This window comes from Leuciscus leuciscus (assembly GCF_965113295.1).
Source record: "Leuciscus leuciscus genome assembly, chromosome: 22".
Lineage (NCBI taxonomy): Eukaryota > Metazoa > Chordata > Actinopteri > Cypriniformes > Leuciscidae > Leuciscus > Leuciscus leuciscus.
Genome location: NC_138746.1, coordinates 33391167 through 33414826, shown reverse-complemented (window position 1 = coordinate 33414826; position 23660 = coordinate 33391167). Strand labels below are relative to the sequence as shown.

At 38.0% G+C, this 23660-nt stretch overlaps 3 protein-coding genes across 4 annotated transcripts in view; all 3 read left to right on the top strand.

The window, feature by feature from the left end:
• Positions 1-23660, top strand: part of LOC309487074 (exportin-5-like) — a 449972-nt gene that overhangs the window by 51751 nt on the left and 374561 nt on the right. The gene's annotated exons all lie outside the window — the stretch shown is intronic.
• Positions 501-2495, top strand: lhb (luteinizing hormone subunit beta). Of its 2 annotated transcripts, XM_082154396.1 has the most exons (3): positions 501-634; positions 715-901; positions 1911-2495. In XM_082154396.1, exons 2-3 carry the CDS (start codon positions 716-718, stop codon positions 2148-2150), a joined length of 426 nt encoding a protein of 141 aa, XP_082010522.1. In that variant the 5' UTR covers positions 501-634; position 715; the 3' UTR covers positions 2151-2495. The 2 variants fall into 2 exon arrangements, with proteins under 2 accessions (XP_082010522.1, XP_082010521.1); XM_082154395.1 differs by having other exon boundaries at positions 501-901.
• plpp4 (phospholipid phosphatase 4) overlaps positions 15750-23660 on the top strand; it is a 130159-nt gene continuing 122248 nt past the window's right edge. The window contains exon 1 of the mRNA XM_082154654.1: positions 15750-16098. Coding sequence (XP_082010780.1) covers positions 16010-16098 — 89 coding nt within the window. The 5' untranslated portion in view covers positions 15750-16009. The remainder of the gene's footprint in view (positions 16099-23660) is intronic.

Below are 23660 nucleotides of genomic sequence, written 5' to 3'. Positions count from 1 at the left end.
ATACCTGATATATATCCACATGAATCGATTTCATACCAAACTGAATTGACAATTCAATTCAATTCATTATTATTATTATTTTTATTTTTTTTTAACTTTTTTTTTTGGTGTGAAGAACAAAATCTAAAGAGCCTTTTTCCAACATAGAACCTATTAGAATGAAAAAGGTTCCAAAGATTCTTCATGGAACCAAAAATGCCAATAAAGAATCTTTATTTTTAAAAGTGCACATGTTGTAAAATAGAGTTGTGTTTGAGTGTTTTCTGCCTTGCGAACACTAACTCACAGTGAAATCTGAGAGCAGGGCCTCAGACCTTGATCATTTCCTGACCCTGGACCTGTGGTTCACAGAGAGGCCATGGAATCGAATTTAGCTCTACGGAAATGATGTTAGATGAGATATGAAACACTGAATGCACAGCAGGTGTTCTTTATCTGCGCTCTGACCTGACACATTTAAACAGTTGTGGGAACACATAATCCACTTGAGATCAGTGCGATTAATTTAAGGTCAGATTTTAGTTTAATTGTCGGTCACTTGGTTTCAGTGTCCTGTATAAATCTGGCCAGACGCTCTGAACACACAGAGTCTCTTCTAACAGCCTGCTGAGCAACACACACACACACCTGTCAAGTAAGTCGAATACATTTTTAATATTGTGAATGTTTCAAAGGGGCTTCAATGAAATTGCTTTCCTTCCTTTCCTTCCACAGGATGTTAGTCGTTCGAAACAACATCCTCCGTCTCTTATTCTATTTAGTTGTTCTGCTAGTTGTTGCTCAAAGCTCTTTTCTTCCACCATGTGAGCCGATTAATGAGACGGTCTCTGTGGAAAAAGAGGGCTGTCCGAAATGCCTGGTGTTTCAGACCAGCATCTGCAGCGGACACTGCCTAACAAAGGTGCTTAGTTCTGTTTGATGTGCATGGGAACCATTTTTAGCAACATTCATTTGCATTAATATTTATATACACTGCCGTTCAAAAGTTTTTGATCAGATGTTTTTAAATGAAGTCTCTGCTCACCAAGGCTGCATTATAAAAAAAAAAAAAAAAATATATATATATAATAATAATACTAAAACTTAAAACTAAGTAATACTGTGAAATATTATGACAATTTAAAATAACTGTTTTTCTATGTGAATATATTTTAAAATGTAATTTATTCCTGTGATCAAAGCTGAATTTTCAGCATCATTACTCCAGTCTTCAGTGTCACATGATCCTTCACAAATCAGTATAATATGATGATTTGATGCTAAAACAAAATTCATTATTATTATCAATCTTGAAAACAGTTGTGTACAATCCCCCCCCCCCCCCCCCCCCCAATAATCATAAATGTTTCTTGATCATCAAATTATCATATTATACTGATTTCTGAAGGATCATGTGACACTGAAGACTTGAGTAATGATGCTGAAAATTCAGCTTTCATCTGAGGAATAAATTATACTTCACTACCAATATATTCACATAGAAAACAGATGTTTTAAATTGTAATAATATTTCACAATATTACAGTTTTTTTTAGTTTGTTTCATTTTTAATCAAATAAATGCAGCCTTGGTGAGCAGAAGAGACTTCTTTTAAAAACAGAATGCACTTTATTTTAAGGTGTCATCATTGTTACAGCGTATAGGATACTGAGTAATATTAATGAACTACATATATAGGGTTATGATTAGGGTTTGGATTTGGTTTAGGGTTAGTTGCATGTAATTATGCATAATTTATAGTTATTACTATAGTAACTACATGTAACATATGTAACAATGACACTGTAAAATAAAGTGTTACCTAAAAACATAAGAAATCTTACCGATCAAAAACTTTTGAACAGCTGTGTACACGCATCAATATTTCCAGTGGTGAAGTACTATAAAACAGTGTATCATCTTGTTTGTAGGAGCCTGTATACAAGAGCCCGTTCTCCACTGTGTACCAACACGTGTGCACGTACCGGGACGTCCGCTATGAGACGGTGCGCCTGCCGGACTGCCCCCCCGGTGTGGACCCGCACATCACCTACCCGGTGGCCCTCAGCTGCGACTGCAGTCTCTGCACCATGGACACCTCCGACTGCACCATCGAGAGCCTGCAGCCCGACTTCTGCATGTCTCAGAGAGAGGACTTCCCTGCATACTAGCCCACTGTCCTGAGGACCATCCCAAGCTAGCCTACTGTCCTGAGGACCATCCCAAACTACTAGCCCACTGTCCTGAGGAACATCCCAAACTAGCCTACTGTCCTGAGGACAATCCCAAACTACTAGCCCACTGTCCTGAGGACAATCCCAAACTACTAGCCCACTGTCCTGAGGAACATCCCAAACTACTAGCCCACTGTCCTGAGGACCATCCCAAACTACTAGCCTACTGTCCTGAGGACCATCCCAAACTACTAGCCTACTGTCCTGAGGACCATCCCAAACTACTAGCCCACTGTCCTGAGGACCATCCCAAACTACTAGCCCACTGTCCTGAGGACCATCCCAAACTAGCCCACTGTCCTGAGGACCATCCCAAACTAGCCCACTGTCCTGAGGACCATCCCAAACTACTAGCCCACTGTCCTGAGGACCATCCCAAACTAGCCCACTGTCCTGAGGACCATCCCAAACTACTAGCCCACTGTCCTGAGGACCATCCCAAACTACTAGCCCACTGTCCTGAGGACCATCCCAAACTAGCCCACTGTCCTGAGGACCATCCCAAACTACAAGCCCACTGTCCTGAGGACCATCCCAAACTACTAGCCCACTGTCCTGAGGACCATCCCAAACTAGCCCACTGTCCTGAGGACCATCCCAAACTAGCCCACTGTCCTGAGGACCATCCCAAACTACTAGCCCACTGTCCTGAGGACCATCCCAAACTAGCCCACTGTCCTGAGGACCATCCCAAACTACAAGCCCACTGTCCTGAGGACCATCCCAAACTACAAGCCCACTGTCCTGAGGACCATCCCAAACTACTAGCCCAATGTCCCGAGGACCATCCCAAACTACTAGCCCACTGTCCTGAGGTCTATCCCAAACTACTAGCCCACTGTCCCGAGGACCATCCCAAACTACTAGCCTACTGTCCCGAGGACTATCCCAAACTACTAGCCCACTGTCCCGAGGACCATCCCAAACTACTAGCCCACTGTCCTGAGGACCATCCCAAACTACTAGCCTACTGTCCTGAGGACCATCCCAAACTACTAGCCTACTGTCCTAAGGACCATCCCAAACTACTAGACCATCCCAAACTAGCCCACTTTCCTGAGGACCATCCCAAACTACTAGCCCACTGTCCTGAGGACCATCCCAAACTACTAGCCTACTGTCCTGAGGACCATCCCAAACTCTGACAAACTCACACTCGAAATCAGATCAATGTTGCATACATGTATTAAAAACATCATGGGCTACTTCAATATTAAATGGAAGCTTGTTTCCAAAAAAAAAAAAAAAAAGTTTATCTCACACAGTTTTTCTCAGAATTGCGAGACTTTTTATCTCAGAATTGCGTGATATAAAGTCGCAATTGCGTGTTATAAAATCAGAATTTTGCGAGTTAACTTGCGTGAAAAAAACGTGAATTTTTTCTGACTTTTTTCCCTCAGAATTGCATGTTTATATCTCGCAATTCTGACTTTATAACTCGCAACTGGGAATAATATAGTCAGAATTGCATGATATAAAGTCGATCGCAATTGCATGTTATAAAGTCAGAATCGTGAGATAAACTCATATAACTCGTAATTGCGAGTAATAAACTCGCAATTCTGCCTTTATAACACGCAATTGCGACTTTATATCACGCAATTCTGACTTTGGTTGTATCTCGCAATTCTGACTTTAGATCTCGCAATTCTGAGAAATAATGTCAGAACTGCGAGATGTAAACTTTCAATTGTGAGATAAAAAGTCGCAATTAGCCAATCCTTTAAAATGTTTTACTCTGTGGCGGAAACAAGCTTCCATAATATTCTATGCTAAAGTTAAACCAATTTTATTCTGTGTATAATCTAAAGGAGCAGTTATGGATACTGAAACTAAAAAGGTTGTAAGTTATCATTGGAAAATCATCAGCCAATGACCAGAGAGAAGAACAAAAGTTGGGTTGAAATGATGCACATACAATAGGAAGAAAATCCTGCAAATGAACTATTGACTGAAGCGTGTTAATTAAATTGATGTCTCCACCATGATGAATTACAATAAAACTGCACCTCTTTTGCACTTGAAATATAAAGAGATACAAAATAAATCAAATGAAACCATTCATAAGAAAGGCCTATGCATTCTGCTGGCGAAAGGCATTGCTCTCCATTGAAGGCCATTCAGAAGTGAACATATATTCTGACTTAATAAAATATTTTGCAAGCACATTGTACTGTATAACACAGATGTTTTACCAGTATTTAATTTATTTTTGAAAGCATGAAATTAACTTATCTTTTTCATCCTCCGTGACCGTGAGACACTTTAAATAAAAGTCTCTGCTAATCGAATGCATGTAATTAATCAAATATTAGATCTTGTGCTGATTTCCCCCAAGCACACCAGATAGAATTACCATGAAAAGAGCAAAATTATGTTATAGGAGAATCTGTAGCTCAGAGTACACGAGACAAGATGCAACAGTGAAGACTGGTGGACTGCGGCAATGATGTTGTACAGCCAGAAGATGGCAGGAAAGATCAATACTGGGAAAATTGGGAAATGAAAAGTAAACGTACCCTCTAACACTAATGTATGCAGTCATTTAAGAGTTAACAGTGTTTGCCTTGTGGAAATACTGTTATGCTATAAAATCTTGATACAGTAATTATATTGTGATGGCATGACAAGACATTTACCACGAGAAATGACACACACTGGCTCTGTTTCAAAACTAAGGAATGGAATAAGAGACTGATTTGGAACTCTATCACACAAGATAATAGCATTTGTTGTTAGTATATTACTAAGCTAACTAACGTGATATTATAAACAAAAAAATAAGTACAATAAAAAATAAAAACAGGTTCATTTTGAATTAGACTGAGCAATTGTTATCGATAATTTTCAGTAGTGAATGAATTCTATAAGCAATATTTCTCATTGTGGAATTCTCTGAAGTAGGTTAATGATATGACACAAATTATTTTCTATTAAAAGGAATCATTTCACGTCGCTTTTTGTCAGACTTTCTTAAAGTCCCCCAATTATGCTTTTTCATGTCTGTCCACACTAGACGCGACGCGACTGCGAGATGCGTCAGAATCAATCAAAGCCCACAGCCAATCAGAGCAGCGTGTGGGCGGAGTCTCGCGGCGAGTGCACAGCACCACAGAGTAATCTTGACGGCACTCGCAAGAAAATGGATAAGTAGCTACCACTAGCGGCGCCAGGATTTTGATTGTAGGTGGGCCTCCAGAAAACTGGATGGGCCAGTTAAAATAAGGCCAAAAAAAAACAAAAAAAAAACGGGTTACCCTTCATCTCCGTTTCAGCGCTTTTCTGGGCACTGAGGACAGTGACTCAGTAGCCTAACAGTTACCTGAATTTAATGCGTAATTATCATAGGTAAAAAAAAGAAAAGAAAACTTAAACAGGAATTTTTTGTTGCTTTTTTAATACAATTACAATTTCATTTAATTCATTGTTTAGTAAAATTATAGGCCTATTATTTTTAGTTTATTAACAGCAACAACAGCTGTAAAGATGAAGTTGACGATCGCCATATCTCCGTAGTGAACGCGCCTATAGAGAGAAATGCACATCATGGATTACATCTCTGATTATGTAGCATTTCTTTTCGTTTTAAATTGTTAAAAAGACATTTCAAGCTTTCTTAAGATATATTTCATGTCTGTGAGGCCTACGCTGAGTTTCGTTAAGTTAGGATGAGAATGAGATGCGCTCCAGTTCACAAGCGGACGCCTCCATGATTAGGCCTATATCGTCTACTATATTTGCTTCTTGGTTCCAGGAAATTGGTTGATAATTTTTTTAATTAAAATTAAGATACAATTTATACAAAACGAAATTCACTTAAAAAAAGTCTTTCTACAAATCAAAACTTAATTAAGTGGTCAAAATCATGTCTGACCCACGCCATGTCTCTCGATATATTGCGCATCCTATCTTACTCGTGCGGTTCACTTTTCATAATCAACATAGATGAAAAAATAACATTATAATATTTTAACAAATATGAAACTAAATGAGCTTATTTAATGGCTACAACACGTAGTAGACCTACAGACTCTCTATTTGTACAAATTGCTGCATTCATTTTATTCTGAATTTTGCACACATAAGTTGAAAGTCATATTTGTTTGTGCATAGCAAAACATATCTGCAACATTTATCAAGTTCACTGATAATTATGCGTGCATTTATTAATTATTATCTTAATGAATAATGAAACAAGGACGAAGCATGTAAACTGCGTTGTTTGTTTAGAATGGAATGGATCGCAAATAGATCCGAACGAAGAAACGTACAAAACCATAGTAGAAAATGGGTGGGCCCAGACCTAAAATGGGTGGGCCCAGGCCCACCCGGGCCCAATGGTAGCGCCGCGGCTGGTAGCTACACTGTTAGACTTTTCTGTAATTTCTACAGTTATTTACTTTAAATCCCCCAGTATTATACTGCTATTTCTCTTTACAGTAAATAACTGTGATTCCCATTGCATCATGGGAATTTTCTGTGACGTCTAACACCACATACAGAGACTTACTGTATTTTTTAAATTTGCTGTATACTACTGTATTTGACGTAACTGCCTCTCTGGCTGGCACCATTCCATCGTGCTTTTTATTTCCTAATTTTTGCCTTACACCGCGTGTCTACAACGCTATAATAGCCAGAGGCTGTCTATATTGGACACATTGAAGCGACCGGACCTTTAAATGCATACCTGTTTATCCCTTGTCAGAAATAGCGCGAGCGCTTGGACTCGTATCGGACTACGTCAGAAATATAACGGCCGCGGCGCATCACTACACCTATTTTTTACAGTCTATGCACTACACTGACTGTCTGGGATTTGTCGTGTCGCGTCAGAGCATCCAGTGTAGGTAATGGGGTCTGTCTTTTGTTGGATCGCGACGTTCGTGTCTGGCCCGGGGAAGAGACGGAATTCACTTCACCGAGAGAGAGAGATCAGCAAGCAAGGTAAAAAAACAAAACATTCTGTGTGTGTTGTCAGGATTGTGCCCAGTTTAACGTATGTTATAACGTTAACGTTAGCCTAACGTTACTCGTCGTCAGCATGGCGGTAACGAACTTTACCATGGTAAACTGAGCTAACGTTTCATTTTACACACTTTGTTAGATTATTGAATTGTCGAGTTAAAATATGCCAACGAGCAACGCGTTTACATTAACAATAAATGTGAATAAACTAATGTGAAATTCTGTTTATAGCCTAATGTTGGCCTACTGATGAGAACCTTTATAGTTTTAGCATTAGTTTGCAAACTATACCATATTATACTTTTTTTTTTAATGGAATTTAATATTTACTTCCATTTTTGTGTTTAAAGGCAACTGCAACAAAGCGCCAATTCGCGCCAGTGACTTCCAGCAAGATTCCAGAGGTAGGCCAGCCCATTTGTGATATATTTTGAGATAAATTTGCTGAAATGATTAGCAATACGCTATGTGAAAATTGCTTTTGAGCCACTGGTGCAGACTAAGTAGCTTACAATATCTTACAATATCTTATAAAATCTCTATAAAATTGGCTAACTTTATATCAAATAAGTGACCTTTGCCTTATGTCTAACTTTATTAGACAGCAAATGAACCAATCAGAAGATGGACCATTGTCTTTGTTCAGTCTCACCAGATTAAATGTATCCAGGTAAGCACTGCAGTAAAACTCTCACTAATTCATTCATACAAAATCTAGCATTCTAAACAACTTAAGTTTATATTTTTGCATTATTTTGATATTTTATTAGCCGGAAGACTCTACCATTGCAGTCCCACCTGACTAGGAAGGTCCTAATATCAGCGCACAGGTGGGTTAACTACTGTAGGAAGGAGAACGATCATCACACAGTGATTTCTTGCATGTATCTTACTGTGTATTTGTCTCAAACAGGAACTCCTTCACTGCAGACAAGCTGAAATGGGCTAAAATCATCGATTTCAGTCGTTCTTTCTATGGATCTCAGCATTTTTGGACAGAATTTAGGATTTGTAAGTATTAAAATTTAATCTGGTATAATTTTATTTAGTTCTTTTGTATGCTATTTATTGACAAAAGCTGTTTACAAATATATATTCTTAAGTTTTTGTGAAAATAATAATAAAAATTAACAAAAAAAGGAGGTTAAAAATAATGTGACACTAATACTCTCTCTCTCTTTCTCTCTCTCTCTCTCATATAGTGTTGGAACCGGGATCTCCTCTGAAGGACTGAGTACATTTGTGTTTGTGGGCACGCATGCAGACCAGGGAACACTCTGATGTTGTCAATCAAATTCTGAACAGGAACCAATCTTTGGAGAAGTTCATTTATTCACAAAGGTGGACAAAAACATTGTGTTGGCTTTTTAAAGATTATTTTGATGATGACTTTTACTCCTATGCTGTAGAAAAGATGGAGTAGACAGTCAGACATTGATAATAATAAGAAATGTTTCTTGAGCATCAAAGAGACTTCTTTCAAAAACATTAAGACACTTAAATACTTATTTTGGCCTCCAGTGTACATGAATCCAACAAATTTTTGGAAATAAGTGAAATTATTTTGAAGGTGGGGTTATGTGTCATGTATTGTGAAAAGAACTGTGTTTTGTCCTGTGTTGGACATTTCCTTTTTGAATGCTTAAAAATGTATTTATATTCTGCAGTTTTATGAATGTAATGGTTGATATTTCATTATAATACTTGTATAAGCTAAACAACCAATGACTACATTCATTTAGTCCAGGGTTCACCAATCTCGGTCCTGGAGGGCCGCTGTCCTGCAGAGTTTAGCTCCAACTCCAATTAAACACACCTGAACCAGCTAATCAAGGTCTCATTAGGCATACTAGAAACTTTCAAACAGGTGTGTTGGAGCTGGTTGGAGCTAAACTCTGCAGGACAGCGGCCCTCCAGGACCGAGATTGGTGAACCCTGATTTAGTCAAATGCTAATGTTTTGTTTATGGTTTTATGTATGTTTTCAAAAATGTTTGCAGTGAAGGACAGCACATAATGTGTTAATTTAACACGTTTACACATCTTTGTGTTAACCTCTCTGACATATTTACTTTGTTAAAATCATTAACACAATGAATGAGTTAAAATTAACACAAAAAACATTATCCCTAAACTCACCCATTAATGTGTAAAAATTTCACACATCATTTCCAGCATTGGCATGTTTATTTTGTGATATATATGAAATGTTTTAAATAAAAAAATGGTATTTTGTGATAACTTTGTCTAATTGGTTTGTATGAAAGTAGTACTTATGTAGGATAAAAATAAAATTAATCATATATCAAAATTATCAAATCTAATTTATATTTAGTACAAATAAAAATAATTACAGTAGTGTACTGATTAGCTTCGTTTTTACAGTAATGCACTGTATTACACAAAACTGAAATATGGTTTGGTACTGTAACTCTTAATTACAGTAACTTACTGGCAACAGTGTTGCCAGTAAGTTACTGTAAAAAACCCTTGAAAAGTCTAACAGTGTACATAATCAAATTCACAAATATTACACCATTTAAACATTATTAAAAATACATAGGCTACTGAGTTACTAAAGCAATCTTTGTCAAATAATACACTTGTTTGTTCACAGTTTGAAAGTTCTTGTTTCCATTTGTTTAATTTCAAGATCTGAGGTGAATTATCCATTGTTGCTTTTACAGCTACAAAGCTGGAGCACTAAATGATATTCAAAGTCGCATTACATGCTTTTATCATTAAATAAAGCACATAAACAGTACCTGATTATCATTGCCACACTATAGAATCGTCGCCGTCGCGGCTGGTTAGGACAAACACTCTGGTTAATATGGAAAATATACCGTTTATCGCGCACCGCGTGTAGTTAGGACATGGTGTAAGTCTCACTTCCTGTTTCATACCTGTGTAACAATGTAACACATTTGCATAATGCCAGTCTATGGTCTTTAATCAAATCCACCTTGATGCACTTTCAAAGGATGAGATTGATATGGTAAATCCGACACCATCCATATGTATCCAGTGCTGAGAAAAGTTGCTGAAGTTTCAATTATGGTAATGGATGTTTGGTTTCTGACATGCTGTAAGCGGTCGACCAATCAAAACAGACTGGGCCTTCTGACCAATCAGAGCAGAGTCGGCTCTCGGAAAGGAGGAGTTTAGAGAACGAACCGTTTCAGACACTGAGAGAAAAGAGCTGATGCTGTAATGTACTGTATATATGATGAAAAAATTGTAGGAAATTGTAGGAAAATTAGCAATAAAATTAGGAACCTTCAAAATAGCATAATAGGGACATATTAAGTAGTTAGATTTTGCTGTTTACATGTAAGAATGAAGAGAGAATTTTAGCCAATGAAAGTGCAGCACTGTCAAGCTGACCCTAATGGCAGAGCAGTTGTCTAGCCTATTCTGCACTGATAATACATCAGCTACCTGTTAATTACAACTGTGGTGTGCTTTACAAATGAGCTTATAATAAATCAATTTGGGAACATGAGGGAAATTACTTTAATATTATAACAAATGCTTTCTGTATTATTCACTAATCATTACTCAGGGGTAAAACATTTATAATTCTGTTTCTCTCCTTCTCAGAGCAAGATATTCTTTTCATATCCTCTGCATATCCTATTCCCAACACAGGCTTGTATGAAACAACATCCCATGAGCCAATACATCTTTGAATTTCACTGAAGCATTAACATTTACACTGTCCACATTCAAGCTTCCCTGAGTCATACATAATATCTACTTGATTTGAAGGAATTCAGCCCAAAAAAGTTCATCATGCACTCAATCCCTCATGTCATTTTATCCCTGTATTATTTACAGTATTTCGCGATATGAAAATGAGATGTCAGGATGTCTGTGCTTTGGACTTTCTGTACAAGGAAAGTGGTAGATCTCAAATGTCATTCACACTCGTGTTCAGTTAAAAAATGTGCCACTATCACCAAACCCCATGCAACTCATGTGTCTCAAAGCTATAGCTATCACATGACTCCGGTCTTTCGGGACTTTGGTTTTAACTTTAAGGCCCTGTTTACAGCTGGTATTGACATGCATTTTGGTCTATTCGATCACAAGTGGACAAGGCTAATAAATAAAGGTGTAAGCGGGGTCTAAAACGCTTTGAGCTTGTCCACTTTCCACCATTTCCAGAGGTAGTCAAAAACACATTCGACAGACCGGATTGCTTTCGTAGTGTAAACGCTCATGTGGTTGAATGTGTTTTAACAGCTGCAAAAGACCGTCTACTCTCCGCCTACTGAACTAATGCGTGTACATTATGGGAAGCGGCCAGACGGGATTTAAACTTTGTCGGCTGAAGACCCAAGTTTGGTTTGAAGATGAAAAATGTACCAAGCACAATGTTCTCTCAGCATTCCTGATTTCTAGCACACACTCACAGCGTTCGGCTGGTCTTCGGCTGTCAGAGCAGAAACTAAAGCTGATGCTCTCCATGTTTTTCTGTAGTCTCTGTGCGCGTTCATATGAAATTACGCAAGTCCTCCTCTTGAAGAAATCAGGACAGAAGTGGTTGAAAGTGGACAAAAGAAAGTCTTTTGATCCAGTTGACCAAAACGCATCTTAATACCAGGTGTAAACAGGGCCTTATACAGTTACGTAAATCCAGCTTTTAATGTTGTTTATGTGTCTATGTGGTGTTTTTAATATGCTTTAAGACAAAGCATGTGTAAATTCATAAGTCGACACCATTGCTGAGTATTTTCTCCTTAAAACTGCAGTGAACCTCAAAAACACGCTTTGAAATCGCTGGTGTTTCTGACGTCACAAACTACCTTGTAACCAATCAGGTCAACCTGTGATCGTCAACCAGTGGATCTCTGAGCTGAGTGAGTGAGTGAGTGAGTGGAGGCGGGGCTCATTTGCATATTCATAGAACTGCGTATACTAAATGAGGCAAGGGTGTAAAGTTACATTCAAGCTATTTTAAGGCATGAAGACATTTTTTTCAAGATTTTTGTTTTTAAATATGTCATTTTGGTGATCAAAAATGAGTTTTAAGGGATACAAGTATTGACTACAGGTCGATTTTAATCCTCACTGTAGAGGAAATGTCTATTTTAAGTGTCTCCTAGTACAGTACATTGGACATCCTTTGTGGATGGCTTCAAATCAGAGGCTATTTCTAGCAGTCTAAAAACAGTGAATGAATCCATCTGTGGATACAGTGTGGGTAAGAGCGAGCTAATCTGAGGTGAGTAGGTGTCGGAGTCGGAAGAAGGATGTTCAGGAACTAACGCTTGTGTGAATCTCTCACATTTCACATTCATTGCTTTTCAGATGGGAATATCAGAATGTGCCATCAGGGCAGCACATACGTGCATGATCTATATATAAAATTCATGAATGATATAACTGATATTACGGCTGCTACAATCAACATTTAGAAGTGTAAACAAGGTTTAGCCTTTCCAAACCAAAGGCACATCCATTCATTACAGGTCATAAAATAGGTTGATTTAGCTACCTTTTTTGGTCATCTAAAAGGATTTAAATGTTGATGAAAGCAAATAATTTTCAAATAAAAACATACATAAGCCACATAAAAACACTATACAAACTCAAATGCTTGGCCAACACATCGTAATTGTGGTGTTGAATGTGCTTTCTTATGTTTCTGTGCTCTTAAGAACCTTAATATGTTTGTACTATTAAACTGAATGTGTTAATATTCTGACTTAATAAAGGAAGCTAGCTATCAAATTATCAAAAGAGTACCTAATTTTCTCTTGCACGACTATGTTGACCGGAAGATAAAAAAAATTCCATATAAAATATTTTTCAGTGGATATCTGCTTTAGCACCTCTTGTTGCAATTGTAAACATGCAAAATGTACTTTCTTTAAAAGAAATCTAATGCGTTGCATTTCTAGTCACAAATTGTGATTTTCGGAACACAACGATCACAAAATCTTTTGTATTTTTGCTCACATACTTGAATGTAGGGTATGCTTCGTCCCTTACGATGAATAACTAGCTGTCCCACACAACATATCTATTTTTTTTTTTACTTTGTATATCACTAACCTAAACCAAAGCCAAGAAAGAAATAACGTGATGGACATTGCAAGATATTAAAGAAGGGTTCTCTGGTTAACCTACTCATTTAAGATCTGTGCTCCTAAACACAAAAAAATCTGGTAGAAAGTCCCCAAAACAGTGTAAACCAGAAATCATATTGTTATTGGCCACACAAACCTGTTCTATTAGCTGTGAATAGAAGTGTTTCCAAATGGCAACATTCTTTCTTGAAATAGAAAATATTGTTTTAGTATGTCTGTTTCTTCTTACAACAAAATTTTTGCCGTTCTTTGAGGTATTTTTTTCTTGTACTTTCATGTACAGAGTGTTGACCCATTCCTTATTAGCAAGGCTCTTAAAAACAGGCAGATAACGAGAGATTGCACATTAATCTGAAAGGAGACAGAGTAAAATGTGAGAATCTGAGGACGAGGAAGTAAAAGCAGCTGAAGTGACATTAACCATCACCAATTAAAAAATGAGGAGGACATAAAATTATGCATGAAGCTGATCGCATTTTAACATGTAGCACTGAAAATCGTTTGATGGAATCTTTGCTATAAAGCGTCCCTGAGAAGTTGGTTGTATTTTGTGGCGAAACAGGAAGGAGACAGGCAGTCTTGCCTAAAATATTCATGAGGTTGTGTGAAGTGGGAACAACGCTGTGCTGTTGCCTGCAGGTTTAAATCTCAGATCTGATGGGCTTTTAGATCATTGTCTCCACGCAGTAGTTCCTGTACTTTCTTCTCTCGCTAATAGACAACAAGAAGAAATGGAGAGGGATGCACAGCCTCCTGCATCTGTTACAGTGGCCATGAGCAAGCAACAATAATTCAAAACTGTATAAATATATATATTGTTTAATTTCCTGTGTTAATTTCCTCTTTCCATTGATTTGCATGGTTTCCTGTTGAGTTTTTGTAATCGCTAGTAATGTATAGCCATTTGTTTCAAGTCTTTAATTGTTGGTTCTTGTCTTTATGTTGTGTTACCGTCACGTATTGCATTTGAATTTGTGTGGATTTCATCTTCTAGTGATCTCTAATTACGCCAGAGTTTTTGGTTACATTAAATAAAGTCATGAAATATACATCCACACCTCAACTTCTCTCTCTACACCCGCCAGCCGTCACAGTGCAATTATAAGTGCTATCCCAAATAATTCCTAGTACATGTTGTTACTACACTGTAGTTATGTAATTTAAACATTGTAATTGCATTGAATTTTTGCAGTATTTATTTTCACAGCACTAAAATGGTGCACATGGTGGTAAATCACAAAGTATATTCTGAATTACCTTGCAGAACCCTGTAAATGCTATAATGCATGACTCCTTTCCATTTGGTTTCCATCTGTTACATCACACTGGATGTGTGGTAATAACAAACCCACGACAAAGAAGATGAAGAATAACAATCCACACGGTAAATTCCAACAGAGGTAGCAGTTCAACACAATGCAAACATTGACGAGACCCGACAATGAAAGACAAAGAAAGCTAACTTAATGAACACAATGACAAAATCAAATGAACAGCCATGACAACAAATGAACTAAGGAAAGGTGAAAACACAAACAAAAAACAAGTACTACCACATTACCATTTTTGGATGAATGTTACATGTAGTTACTCTAGTAATTACTATAAATTGTGCATGCAACTAACCTTAACCACACCTCAATCCTAACCCTAACTCCATAGTAGTTCATTATTATTACTCAGTACTTACAGAATTACACTGTAACACAGACACCTTAAAATAAAGTGTAACCTAATTATATATGATGTATTGTTATTACTACATGTAACAACACTGTAAAATAAAGTGTTACCTAAAGTTTTTTTTTTTTTTTTAGCTTGGTAGCTTAAATAACATGATAATATGGTAAATATGTTTATTTGTACTTATGAACATGTGCCGTATAGCCTATATAGTGAACAATTGAATGGCTTGAGTAAGAGTAACAGTAAGAGTTGTGCTCTTTATTTGTGTGTGAGTATGCAAGCATATTTCAGTGCATAGGCTTGATGCAATATACATTAGCCCTATACTGAGCAATGCGTTAGTAGTATGAAAGGCAAAATAGGGAGCATTGAAAAATTATTTCAGAACATGTCTAATCATGAAGATTATAATTCTAGCAAGCTATCACCATCTGGAACCGTCATTATACAGTATTGCCACAGTACTGTGGTACACTAACAGTCTGAGACTCAAACACAAATAGATTTAAAGATACAAAGCAGTGAAATGGCGAACTTTATTATCAGCATTCCAAAAACTCATTACCTGGCCGTACAGCAAAGGTAATGTGTGTGTGTGTGTGTGTGTGTGTGTGTGTGTGAGAGAGAGAGAGAGAGAGAGAGAGAGTGTGTGTGTGTGTGTGTGTGTGTGTGAGAGAGAGAGAGAGAGAGAGAGAGAGAGAGAGAGACTTTGATCCTCCTCCTCATCATCACCTGGCTCGGATGCTTGTCTTCTTCGGTCCTCCTTCACTCAGCGCACTACAGGATTCAAGACTACAGCAGCTTCACAAGAAACTGAACTCGATAGTGTACTGTACACACACACACACACACACACACACGCTGCAACTGAAGAGCAACAAGAGGTATTTCAGCAGCAGCGGGTATTTTCCACATGAACAATAAACGGCAGCCAGCAGGAGCCGGACGCCAAAGTGTGTCGCGTGTTTAGGACATTGAGGACTACTGCGACTTCTCTGCTTCTGCCTTTGGTTTCTTTCAGTCATAAATCGATTGTGTGAAGAATATGAAGATGTCTCCCCCGGACAGGAGGAAATACGCGCGTGATCTGGCGCTGGAGATCGCCATCAGACTCCTGCTGTTCGGAGTTTTCGTGTAAGTACACTAGACCTGCATTTGCTCAATGCAAGATAGTGGAGAATATGACACACGACTTAACTAACCAAGACAACCTTCCAATATTTGGAAATAAATATAAAAAAAATGTAAACACAGCAGCATATCACGGTATAGCCTAAGACTGATAGGGTGTTTCATCAACATCATCCTTTCCCAGGTTTAAAGTTTTGATAGGTTATCAAATGTATTTTAAATAAACCTTTTGGCTACTATAATGCTTTTTTTTTTAAATAATATTTTTAATGCATTGTTAATGCATTATAATGTTGTTCTTGTAAATACTCACACACAGTTATATCTTAATATTTTGGCTATTCGTAATTAGGCTATTATATTCTTAACCCTGAATGGGTTAAGTGTTATAGGCTAAGTGAAGTTACAATTATTTATTAAAAAAAACATGTAAGGGATTACAATTTATAAGATATGGAATGCATGATAATGACTATAGGCTTCAGGTGTTACCAGGGAGATTGAGGTTTCTCGAGATGAATGGTGCAAAGGCAAGCACCGTCACAACCTGCAGAAACAACACGAAGATGATAAATCCTGTCTATAGCAGGAGACAATCCTGCGCTCAGTGCAAACAGGTTGTTGGAGTACAAGTTCATTCAGGGATTTCTGAGAGGAAATATACAAGCGAGCGACGCACTTTTTAAATGAATTTATAAGCCTGTGGAATTATAAGAACTGAGCTGATGTGCTAATGAGATGACTTACTGTGATAATATGGAGTGATAATTATGATAATAATAACGGAATGAGATGCTTGGAGGGAAATAAAGCCTGAGACTCTCTGTGGTTTGGCTAGATGTCCTAGTCTCCTGCCATGCTAATCAATTCTCAGTTTCTAGAAATCTGTACTGCCAGCTCACAGAAATATAATCAGCCATGCTTTTCATTTTATTCTGCGATTTGATTGAAATCGCTGCAGATCTCCAAATGTCCAGATAAGCTTAAGCAATGTGGTGCATGCCTTGCTGAAATGTATTGTGATGTTGCAATTTGAAGAGGAAAATTTGGAAGTGTGTGCAATGTGGGGAATAAATGTGATGTTTTAGACCTGAGGAAAGCTGGCCTTATACAGTTAGGACTAGAGCTTGAAACGGTCTTGAACGAGGAAACGTTACACAGAAATATCTGACACATCATAGAATGACAGCAGGAAAAAGGCAAACGTCTCAGGGTTGAATAAAGAGCTTCTTGGCTGGCTAATGTTGATGATGATTGTACAGTAGTGTTTACTGAAACAAGCATCACTATTACTATACGCATGACTCATCCTGCAACATTTATGCTGTGGGCATTATATATTTAAGGAGAAACCCAAGCCATCCAGAAACCAGAAAATCATTTGACACTCTAGTTTGTGGCAAGTGCCACACACATTTTCTTCACATCAAGTTTTCACTGTGGTGAATTGACATTCAGTTTTGACAGTAGCCTTCTTCATATCACATATCCAATATAGTAAACTTGGGTTTGCATGTTTATATGATACCTGTTATCTTTCCTGGCACTTGATTACTTCATAACTGCCAGGTGTTGTCTGTTGCAACAAGAATCCATTGAAACCCCTCATTGTCTTCACAATATGAGTCCATTACTAGCAAAGCTGGCCTCCAAGCACAACATCTGCTGTCTGTCAGCGATTCCTTGACTGGCCCAGATTTGATGTGCCCTGAGATATCAGCCATCAGGAGACGACGTGCCTTCTGAATGCTGATCACAAGATATCATGTTCATTGTGAAGCTCAGTTGCGTGAAAAAAAACCTAAAAACCTTTTTTTGTAAAAAAAGAGAAAGCAAGCATACATATTAAAGCATACAGTATATTTAAAGGGATAGTTCAACTAAAATGGAAAATTCTGTCTTCATTTACACAGCCTCATCCCAAACCTGTAAGACTTTTTTCTTCTGTGGAACAGAGAGGATGATATGCATGCCTCATCATTGTTTTTTTTTGTTTTTTCTTTCTTCTTTTTGACCACTCAATGAAGTTATTGGGATCCAATGTTGTTTTGGACAATTTTAACAAAATGGACATATTTTTTTTTTGGTGAACAGTCAATTGAAGTTTGCAAATCATCATCTCCTCATCCCATCCCATCCCCTCTCACTCCCTTCCATGCTTCCTGTTACCCACCTGTCCCTCGCCACCTTTTGAACGCTTTTCCGATGTAAATTCGGGACTTCGCGTACCTTCTCCTTTTCCCTATTTTTTGTTATTTGTTCATCGGAACGTCGTCTCTTTGGTCGTGTGTCGGCCATATCAAAATTCTCAAGAATATAACATTTTAATGTTAGTTGTTGTCTAGGACATCTCTCCTCTAGCTAACTTCCCTCTTCATTCTTCTTTCTCCTCCACTCCCCACACCCCCCTTCATGTGCACGCGCACTAACCCCCCCACCCACAAATCATTCTTGTCGGTTATTGGCGGGAACACTGTTTGTTATGTTTTGTGATCCAGGCTGGGCCAGTTTGTTTTTGTTGCCGTTTGTGAAGCCTGGGCTGTCTACAGAGACCGCGTTTTTTTACAGTGTGTTCAGGGACAGGCAGCTAGCGGATAGTGAGGAGATGTTTGCTGGATGTGACAAAAAATGTTTTGGCCTAAAAAATGCGTGACATTGCTTAGAGCACCTTTAAGCTATTGTGTAATGTTGCTGTTAGTGCATAAAAAGATCTGCAAGGTTACAAAGCTCAAAGTCCACTCCAAAGGGAGATCTTTTATTTAACAGAATCCATTGTTCAAGAACTACAACGAACAACTTTTTTCAGAACCTTATGAAGTCACAATATTACTCATTTAAATAATCTGTGCCCATGGGATACACAAAAAAGGGGACGAGGCCTGGTTGAGTTGCACTAGAGAAGATGAAGAGTGTTGCTGCTATGTCGAAGAGACGCTCCCACCCTCCTTCTTAAGGCGGACAAACTTAGAGTGCTTTTTTTTTTTTTTAACACTGTTCCTGAACATTGTAACCCTAACATTTATCTGTGTGCTGCACATTTTATGGAGAACAGCCTGTTTTCTGTTGCTTTTGTAAGCTCTCGCTTTTGAAAGAGGGTTCACCGCTCCTTAGGAAAATTAACCATGGTTTTGTTACTGATTACTGTTTGTATTACCTTAGTTTTACGACAAATATCACGATTAAATGGTGGATAACATAGTATTTATAATGTATAAGAAAATTACAAAAAACATACCATTCTGCAAAGTCCTGTGCATGAAATCTGTTCTTCATGATCCTCTTGTTCGTTAACATTGTCAGGGTCTGAATCGGGCTCGAATTGGTTTGAAATTGACACCATCCTTATCCATAGTTACACTAGAGAAGAACCTGCGGTTATGGAGGGGTGGGACATTTCTCAAACACCGGGAACCAATCACAGCACATCTCGTATTTCAGAAGGAGGGGCTTCATCGAAACAGGACCTAGACAGCTCGTTCGAGACAGACTGGGGAAAGAGGTGCTGTAATAATGTAAAATATGTGACAAATATGTTTTTTTAACAAAAAAGCATTAAAACATATTCTAGTACACCCCAAAAACAAAATCAAGACAAAAAAGTGCATAATAGGACCCCTTTAATGTTCCTGATCTACTAGAGCATCAAATGTGGCCTGAAGGAGCAGAAAGTCCTTATTCTGGAACATGCAGATACCTAGAAGTAAAGGTTTGCTTGCTGGAGCTTGAAATTGCAATCTGGATTTTACTTTCATTCTGTGTTTGTTTATTTTAGATAAAATTGTTGAATGTCCGCTGGTTCCCGCCTCTTTCTTTTCTGATCCTTTAACTGAATTACAAATTCACTACATTATTTACTCCCCACCACCAGAATACTGTACCTCGATGTGTTCTGAACACATCGAGTGCACACATTATGGAAGAAGACTGAACTATCTTGCATGCATCCATTTGTATGTTAAAAGCTGCATTTGTGGAAACTGTTGTACTGAAAATAGCTGTCATTAAGAATACTTATTTCTCTGAATAAGTATGAAGTGGATGTGTTGCAGTTTACATAAATGTTAAGGTTTACAAACATAGCTATGAATGGATTTGGATGGATATTTGTGGGCCAAAAACACTGTTGATGATGGTTTAGTTAAAAAAGCGATTCTTTGGTCGCAATATGATAGAACGTCACTTTGATCACCACGGTGTCAATCATCACAATTTCAGAAGTGAATCGTGTTGCTTACATACAGAATGATAATTTAGGGGACTCACTTTTTGTTTGTTCTGTAGGGTTGTGAATTGAGAAAAAGCTGACTGGCTCCATTTTTAATAAACGACATTTGGTCCCATTAACAGAACTGAATAATGGGTCTGCAAGGCTGGATATTCCAGTGTTCACATCATCAATCAAGGATAGAACATTCTGGACTCCGCTTCTCTTAGTGCAATCAATCTGACATTGTTGCGCCGCCTTTAGTTTTTTTTAGATCATCAATGCTCTTCCACAGGGTGTCCAAGCGCTCGTTGTGTCACACATCAGCACTGGTTGGTCATGTGGTGCCGTCATGTTTCTCTAACAGCTTTCACAGTTTATCAAGTTTCTTTATTCGAAGACGTTATTCAACACCCTAAGACTTATTTTGTATCTCTAATAGTATATTGTTGTATTATTATTTACTGTAAACCTTTTATCCTTTTTGTTTCTGGATTCTCCAAGAATGCATCAAGCCATTATCTGTTCCTGCAGGTTAGCTAGTCTGTTTCTCATTTACTAGCTCCACTCTTTTTTTTTTTTTTTTTTTTTTTTTTTTGTAAAGGATCCTTAAATTCAATTTATAGTTTATGAAATCTAACTTGGCATTTATTAAAGTGCAAATGAGACATAAACAGGTTTTGTTTTCTCTAAGGCTTTTCCAAAATTAAATCTCAGCAAGAGACAGATTCATGCTCCGAGACAGACATGAGAGGTAGCATTTACATTGTCGCTAGGGGTAGACACAGAAAATGAAGAGAAATTAATGACTCTGTCAGGACAGCTTTTTAATTTAGACATCTTAGAACCACAATACAATGTAATATGGAAATAATTATTCAACCCCACACCACAAGAGTGTGATTTTACTTTTGAAATATGGCAGAAAAAGGCATTTTGGACAAATGTTTTCCAGTGTATAAAAGTATGAGTTTGTGTGCTGTTTATATTTCTGTTCCATAATACTCCCGTTGCTGTTGGGCTATTTTTTTTTTTTTTTTTTATGAAAAATATCATTACATAAAAAAAAAAAATAATAAAAATAAAAGTTTTGAATTGCGTGGTGTCTGTTGTAAATGTAGCAATATTATTAACATCATTTTGATATGGGATATGAATCTTGGGGGGTGGAAATGAAAATCATTACTCAAAGTGCCTGTGTATACAGTAGTGTGTCAGCGCAGGATTTAAAAAAAGCCCTCTTGATATGCCTTGACAGATACAATTTTATCTCCTTTGTTTTTAGTTGAAGCAAGAAGTTCGTGTGGAACATGTTGAATAACTTGGCCTATTTTAATCAAATAACCTGCAGTCCAGGGGACCGGTGTCCTGCAGACTTTAGTCAAGTCAAGTCAAGTCAAGTCAAGTTTATTTGTATAGCGCTTTTCACAATACAGATTTAGTACCAATTTAGTACCAATTTAACCAACCCTTGTGTAATTTGCAAGTAATTAGGCTTGCTTGAGATGCCTCACATTGAAAGTAGAGAAAATAATATGAAATTAATAATATAATATGTGCATTTAAGAAGGACAGACACCACTTCTCATAGAAGACGTTTATGGGATTCATGTTTATGTGATGATTTGCTCTTATCGTGGTCGTATCTCTCTATTAGTGTTACTGGATCTTAGTGCTGCATTTAATACTATCAACCACAACATTCTTTTGAATAGACTCAAAAATTATGTTGGCATTAGTGGAATTGCATTGGTATGGTTCAAATCATACTTATCTAACCATTACCAGTAAATGAAGCGATGTCATATTGATCACAAATTCAGTATGGCGTACCACAAGGCTCAGTACTAGGACCGTTGCTGTTCGCTCTGTACATGCTACCCTTAAGTAGAGCTGTAATCGGGCCTTAAAAGTTCGGCCCGAAAAGGCCCGAGCCCGACAGAGTTTGGCCCGAGCCCGACAAGTACATTTTGATTGACAGCTTTTTAAAAGCCCGAACCCGTTTACAGCCCGACTGTCCAAAAGGCCGTCTATCAGCAGTGATAAGAGTGTCGGAGAATAGCGCGGACACGCGCTTCACACCGCGAGCCGGCACACGCACCACTCGGCGGAAAAGGGAGAGAAAGGAAAAAAGAGACTGCGCCGCACGCACACAGCTTTGTCTTTCGTAAAAAAAAGGAGTAATTTATACATTTTTTAACATCATTTATTCATGACTAACGGAGGCTAGAGGCCACTTGGAAGTTGGAACAAAGAAATAAAATAAGTCCTCCAGAGACCAGCCTCCATTTCACCTCCTCAAGATCCATTTTCACGCTAATCTAAACACATCACCTGACCGCTCATTTACCACGCAACCCGAAGCGCGAGCCCGAGCCCGGCCCGAGCCCGTGTAAAATAATAGAAATTAAGACCGAACCCGACCAAACCCGTCGGGTCCCGTCGGGTTCGGGCAAAGATCTTCAGCTCTACCCTTAAGATATCATTAGGAAGCATGGCATTAGTTTTGGTAATGCTGATGATTCTCAGCTTTATATTTCTTTGCGCCCTGTCGAAACATACCAATTCAAAAAATAAACAGAATGCATAGTTTATCTGAAAAATGGTATCTGTTGTAAATATGTAGCAATATTATTAACATGAGTTTTAAAAGTATTACTCAAAGTGCCTGTGTATACAGTAGTGTGTCAGTGCAGGATATAAAAAAGCCCTCTTGATATGCTTATATATAGCCCAGGGGTGTTAAACTCAGTTCCTGGAGGGCCACAGCTCTGCAGAGTTTAGCTTCAACCCTAATTAAACACACCTGTTCAGCTAATCAAGTCCTTCAGGCTTAATTGAAAACTGCAGGTGTGTGTGTGTGTGTTGAAGCAGGGTTGGAACAAAACTCTGTAGGGCTGTGGCCCTCCAGGAACTGAGTTTGACACCTGTAGCCTATAGCTTATATAAGAAATTTCACATGCAAAATCCAGTAATTTCAAATAGGAATCCACTTGTTTGGGAGATTTCAGTTTTCAGTCATGTTCAAGTTGGTAATGCTAATTCATTGAAAGACCAATGCTTGGTTTAAAAGTGACTTTGGTGTGAGCTGTGCTTTATACATAACTACATTATTGACAATGGACAGGAAATGTTACTGAAATGTCTCTAATGTGACCATATACCTTTAGAGTCAGTATCCATGCGAAATCCTTGAGGTTGAGTGGCTGTTTTGTCACATCTAAAAGTGTCACTGTTGGGATGCTTTAGTTTCTACTCTCATTTTCTCAGGTCCACACCGGTGTGTGTTTCGAATAGGGCAAACCACGGGAGACTGTTTTGCTTGCTGCCAATTCCACACAAAAACACTCAAACATGTAGT

Coding starts and splice junctions, on each gene's coding strand:
- lhb (XM_082154395.1), top strand. CDS start 683: ATGAAATTGCTTTCCTTCCTTTCCTTCCACAGGATGTTAGTCGTTCGA. Junction 902..1,910: donor GCGGACACTGCCTAACAAAG/GTGCTTAGTTCT, acceptor TCTTGTTTGTAG/GAGCCTGTATACAAGAGCCC.